This window comes from Ailuropoda melanoleuca, chromosome 15, assembly GCF_002007445.2.
Source record: "Ailuropoda melanoleuca isolate Jingjing chromosome 15, ASM200744v2, whole genome shotgun sequence".
Classification (NCBI taxonomy): Eukaryota; Metazoa; Chordata; class Mammalia; order Carnivora; family Ursidae; genus Ailuropoda; species Ailuropoda melanoleuca.
Genome location: NC_048232.1, coordinates 86,503,960 through 86,509,917, shown reverse-complemented (window position 1 = coordinate 86,509,917; position 5,958 = coordinate 86,503,960). Strand labels below are relative to the sequence as shown.

Here is a 5,958-nt window from a genome sequence, read left to right as displayed (position 1 = left end):
GGAGCCGCGGAGGAAGCCGGCGGAGACCCAGGTACGCGCCCGCCGCCGGTCCCGGGCCCCCGCGCCGCCGCAGGTGCATCCGCCCTTTGTTCTGCGCAAGGTGGGCGCCGGGCCCCGCGCGGGGAGGGGGCTTCGAGCCCGGGAGCCTCTGCCCGCCCGCTTTCCGCCCCCACCCCCCCACGCCGCGGCCTTCCCTTCCACCCCTCTCTACGCAGTCCAGACGTTTCTTAAAACATCTTTTCCTCCTTCAGGGCCCAGAACAATCCAACCCCCTGTGCAGCCCGCCTTGGCCGAGTGAGGTCTGTGATAAAGGAGCCGCCTCCGGAATCGGCATCCCCCAGGGCCTGCGCCACCTGCCTGGCCCCGGCTGTGGGCTCCGTCTGCCCTGCCTTCTTGTTTGGTCTTCTCAGCCACCCTGAGTGTTGAACCCTGCCCTTTCCCTGGTTCCTGTCGGGGTCTACCCAATTTTAGCATCACAGGTGCACAGGTTCTGGGTTACGCACACCCCCTTCTCCCAGCGCACCCGTCTCAGCCTTCCGCTAACCTCTGGCCAACATGGTCCAACCCCAGACATCAAAAGCCGAAAGCCCGGCCTCTGCAGCGTCTACCAGTGCCCAAATGGATGACGTCATCGACACCCTGACCTCCCTGCGCCTGACCAACTCCGCGCTGAGGCGGGAGGCCTCTACCCTGCGGGCGGAGAAGGCCAATCTCACCAACATGCTGGAGAGCGTGATGGCAGAGCTGACCTTGCTACGCACCAGGGCCCGGATTCCGGGGGCGCTGCAGATCACCCCGCCCATCTCAGCAATTACCTCCAATGGGACCCGACCAATGACCACGCCTCCAACCTCTCTGCCCGAGCCCTTTTCTGGAGACCCCGGGCAGCTGGCAGGGTTCTTGATGCAAATGGACAGGTTCATGATCTTCCAGGCCTCCCGCTTCCCAGGTGAGGCCGAAAGAGTGGCGTTCCTTGTGTCCCGGCTGACTGGGGAGGCAGAGAAGTGGGCCATCCCCCACATGCAACCTGACAGCCCCCTGCGCAACAACTATCAGGGGTTCCTGGCAGAGTTGCGGAGAACCTACAAGTCTCCACTCCGGCATGCACGGCGCGCCCAAATCAGGAAGACTTCCGCCTCCAATCGAGCCGTGCGGGAGCGCCAGATGCTCTGCCGCCAGCTGGCTGCCACGGGCACAGGGCCTTGCCCCGTGCATCCAGCCTCCAATGGGACTAGTCCAGCCCCGGCTCTGCCCACCCGAGCACGGAACCTTTAAGAATCGGCCACCACCCAGGTCGCATCTGCAGCCACGCAGACAGCATACGCCCTTTGCTACGTAGAAGAAACGTCCATAGGACAACAGCATCGTCCTTGTTTGAAGACATTCCTCCCTGCCCCTCCAGACCTGTTCCATAAGATCTTCCTTCATCACTCGTGGGCGCCCTGTTACCCACCTTGCTTCCTAGTGATCTGTGCTAGCTTTGTACCCGCAGTGCATGCTTCCCCTCGCTTGCTTGCAGCCCCAGCTCTCCTGGTGACCACAGCTCTGCCGCTTGGTCGCAGTGACCCCACAGCCCACTGCGGATCCTTTGGGCTGATCTCTCCCAGCCCGACTAGGTTCACGGATGTTTCTACACCACCCTGTGCAGGCCCCCAGGGCAGCTCCCCACTGATGATGGAGGGGAGCCACTTCGGCCAGGCTGGTGCCGTGTTCTGGGTACCTGGGGGAGGGGAGTCTGGCTTCACACCCGTAGGTGATCACCAGCCATGCCAGGCCCCGGGATGGCAGGCGGGGGCCTCGACCCTCCTGCGGTGGCCAGGTGTTCACTGCTGGGAGTGCGATGCCAGCATTTCTGGTGGGCAGGCTTCGCTCTGCGCATGAACACGTGGTCAGTAGGTCCCATTGTCGCCACAGGGAAAGCGCGCTAACGCAGCTAAGGGGAGAAGCACCTGCCGGAATGCTTGGCTTCAGTTGCCAGTGTTCTCTCGCCGGGCATTCTGGGAATCTGGAACTTTCCTGCCGCAGGACGTCATTGTGACTTTGGATTGCGGAGCCGCCGCAGGCAGCCCGTTCCCGTACATCCCTGCGTGAGCCCCACAGCGGGCTGGGGGGGGGGTGCCAGCGGGAACCACCGCCAGTTAGTGTGTAGTCGCCCCCTCCTCTTTGCCCCCCATCACTTGGCGGTAGGCCTGTCTAGCTCGAGACCTGTTCCCATCTTCATTCAGATGACATGCGGCCTTCACCTCGGCCACCCACACCACCTCTAGGTCTCCAAAGCCACAGACAGCATGTCCTCCCCATGCCTGGGCTGTCTCATCGGGTAGACAGTCTAGCCTTTGACTCAGAAAACAGGGACTCCTAGCTGGAGACCCCGATCCTCTGGGATGCATCATTAAGCACTTAAGGAAGGAGTATTTGCCTCTGACGGCCCCATCAGGGCCTTTGTGGCATTTGTAAAGGGAAAGAGCTACAGTTTACCTTGGTCCTAATGTGGGGACAGGACAAAACTGGCACTTGGGTCCGAATTCCGAGGGACAGAATTCCACCTGTAACGGTGGATGGCCTTTTGGTTCCTCCCAGGGGACGCCCAGAAATCACTTTCTAAATGAGACTTGGCCAAGCCCTTTGGACCATGATGCTCTCGCCATATTTAATGCCAAATGAACCGCATTTACATGACCGCCTGGACCATGGGGAAGAGGAGGTGTCTTACCCTGGGTCCACCTGCCCCCAAGTGGTCCTGGCTTGACTGCAGAAGGATGGCCTCTGCACCCATCTGAAGACCAGTGTCTTGGGACACCCAGAGGTTGGGTCCTAGGGTCCATCCTTTCTTCTGAAGAGTTTTGATGATGCTGGGGAAGGTGACTGCGTTCTTGAAGCGGCCACTACAAGGTCGAGGATATTTAGTGGCTGCTGGGGTTCGTGGATCACTGGCACCCACTCATTGTAAACTCTGTTAGCCCAACTGCCCTGCTGAAAACTGCCTGAATACAGGCTTCAGGCCCCCCTGGATTCCAGCCAAGGCTGTGCAGGTGGGACCATGGTGCTCATTAAGCATGAATGGGAGGGGGGAGGACACACAGTGGGGCCACCATTCTGGGGGGGTGGGAGCTCTAGTGGGGGTTGTACAGATCACTTTCTCTTCGTGCTCAGTGCTCTGCTATCTGCCTGCTAGGCGGAGGGGTGCAGGCACCCGGGGGACAGGAGGCCTGCTGGGGTAGGAGGCACCCTGAAGGTTTCCATGTGGCCCAGCCCGGCGAGGGTGGGAGACCCAGCTTGGAAGCAGGGCGGGAGCTGTGCCGTCTCGCCGACCCCTGGGCCTACCCCTGTGGGACGTAGGAGTCCTGCTATGCTTGCGTTGCGCGCAGCCTTGGAGCCGCGCAGCCATGCGCAACAGGCCTGAGCCGCGGAGGCCAGGCTGCCCCGTGACCCGTCCCTCGGCCATGGGGTGGGTGGCGCCCCGTCCAGGCTGCCGCTCCAGCTCCCTTTGGTTGGGTGAGTTTTGTTTCAACCGCTGGTGCTTCTGTTCGTGGGCTTGGGCCTCGTGCTGTGGCACACGGGCGTCCTGGAGCGCTGCCGGCAGCTTTGGAAGTGAGTGCACGAGAGGCTTGGGGTTGCCCCGCATCGGACTCGGAAGAGGCCCCACATTGGGAGTCTCCCTGGGAGAGGTTGGGACCCATGGTCCATGCAGCCCAGAGCCAGACCGCGTGACGGGGGAGGGTCACGCTGAAGAAGGAAGTGGGGGAGGGGAGCGGCTTTGTGCAGACTCCAGGGTTGGAATTTCTCTGAATTTAAGAGAACAAGTATTGATTTATAACAGGGACAGGCAGTTAGTAGTGTTAAACAGTGCATGTGAGCAAAAGTTTTATGTTTTTCATGGTGTTGACATTATTTGAACTATATTGTGGTTTTTCTGGTCTACCTGATACCCCATCTGGTAAGTAAACCTCATGGCATAACAGGGCATCATTTGAGATGGAATTTAGGAGAAGGGGTGACTTCCTGGCCAAATGTATAGTGTGACCTTGGGATTAACTTAATGTCCTAAAGCATTTTGGTGACTTATAGGAAAAAGCAAAGACCTGGTTCGTGGGTTCCAGGTAAGTATATGATGAGTAAGTAATGACAGGGGTGCAAAAACCCCCGAGAAGGTGCTGATAGGACTTTTCCTGGTGTGTGGGTCCCTGCTGTCCAGCGTGGCAGACCACTTGCTGCGTGACCGCGGTCCTGGCAGTTCGGCCTGTAGGAGAGAGAAATGGGAGGGACAGTTGGGCACGTCCTTAGGCTACCTTAAGGGGGGCAAGCCTTACAGTTGTGTAAAAGGACACCCCCATGGGCCACCGCCAGCAGTGGGGTTCAGGTGGGAGGAGGAGTAGGAGATCCTTGTAGAAAAACTAAGATCCCCAGTGCCTGGGAGGCGTTAGACGGGGGGCTTAGCGCTGAGGTCAAGACCGGAATCTGCCGCAGGAAGCGCGGAGCACCTTGTTGGGCCAACAGCCGTGGCTTCCCAGTGTCGGGAGAAGACTACGTGGAGGACAGGTCCGCTGTGTCGTCTCTCGGGGTCCTAACATGCGATGTGGCGGTTGGCGCGGAGCAGACGCAGTGCAGGGGATGGTAGGGACCCTCGCTCCTCACTGCGACGTCACTGACTCCGTGAGCAAGTAGCAACATACTAGGTCTCTTCGTTCTCAGAGCAAACCTGCACCTTAGAGCAATTTCGGAAAATAAGGTAGGAAGTGAGAGGAGAGAAGTTGGAACATTTTGGTGGTTCTCCTGCCAGCCCCCTCCCTTCTGCCCCCGTCTCTCATGGTTTTTCTTCTTTTTGTTGCAGCATAGTGGTGATAACTGCCTTCCGTACTGATACGATAGTGTGTGGGTGTTTTCACTTCTATCAGGGGACTAACCCGTGACACGTTATTACTGATTTTAGTTTGAACCGGCTGTGTCCCCCATCACGTAGACGGACAGTAGTGCCCATGGTTGATCGCCCATTCTGTTACTAATTTCTCACCACTGGAGATGGAAGAATTTCCTTGTGCATAACGCTTTTCCCCAATGTCAAGTTATTTCCTTAGGATAGATTCTCAGAGGTGGGGTTATGGAATTAATATGAAAACCTTTGAGCCCCTTATTACGTATCGACAGAATGGTTTCCAGCAACGTTTGTCCCCATTGACACTGCTGCCAGCGAGGACGTACGTGCCCGTTCCACTGTCTCGCCAGCTCTGAGTATTATCCTCTGGCTAAATACTTGCTGATCTGATAATGAAACCTAGCCTTGCGTCTCAGTTTGCATTTCTTTGCTTTCTAGCAAAGTCAGACATCTTTCCATGTTAAGCAGTTGTATTTCCTCTTTTGTGGATCGTCAGTGTCCCTTGCCCTTATCTACTGGGGTCTGATAAATTTGTATGAGCTCGTTATATATTAAAGATATTAACCTGTCGTGTGTCATATTTGCTGCCCGTGTGTCCCGCTTTTTACTTTTGTGTGTGTGTTACGGACATTCTGACTTCTTACACAGCCGATCCACTCTCTCATTGGGCACGGTGCCCGCTACACTCTCACACAACACGACAGAGGCATATAGGTTTTGTCCCTTTTGCTCACGGCTATATTGTCGTACCCGTAACTACATGACATGGTAGGCGCTCCGTTAAGCTTTGCCAGCTTGTGGCATGGGTGGAAGCTGGGTGCTCGGGGTTTGTGGGTGAGGGAAACAAGGCCCAGCCCACACGCCTGTGGATCGAGAGCCATTCTCCAGCCTCAGAATCCCTTTGTGCCGTTAAAAATCACTTAGGACCCCCGAGAGCTTTTTCTTATGTCGATCTTATCAACATTTAACATGTTAAAATGGAGAATGTCTGAAAATATTATTTTGAAAATAAACTCATTACTTGACATCATAAATAGCATATTTTAATGAAAAATCTCTATTTCCCAACACAAAAAAAGGTGAGA

At 56.6% G+C, this 5,958-nt stretch overlaps 1 protein-coding gene across 3 annotated transcripts; it reads left to right on the top strand.

The window, feature by feature from the left end:
- RTL6 (retrotransposon Gag like 6) lies at nucleotides 1-5,453 on the top strand. Of its 3 annotated transcripts, XR_004620765.1 has the most exons (3): nucleotides 1-31; nucleotides 252-4,729; nucleotides 4,832-5,453. XR_004620765.1 is itself a non-coding variant. In XM_034643941.1 (2 exons), exon 2 carries the CDS (start codon nucleotides 556-558, stop codon nucleotides 1,273-1,275), a length of 720 nt encoding a protein of 239 aa, XP_034499832.1. In that variant the 5' UTR covers nucleotides 1-31; nucleotides 252-555; the 3' UTR covers nucleotides 1,276-5,453. The 3 variants fall into 3 exon arrangements, 2 of the variants coding, with proteins under 2 accessions (XP_034499832.1, XP_034499833.1); XM_034643941.1 differs by having other exon boundaries at nucleotides 252-5,453; XM_034643942.1 differs by having other exon boundaries at nucleotides 1-100; nucleotides 252-5,453.
- The last annotated feature ends 505 nt before the right edge of the window (nucleotides 5,454-5,958 follow it).

Coding starts and splice junctions, on each gene's coding strand:
- RTL6 (XM_034643941.1), top strand. CDS start 556: ATGGTCCAACCCCAGACATCAAAAGCCGAAAGCCCGGCCTCTGCAGCG.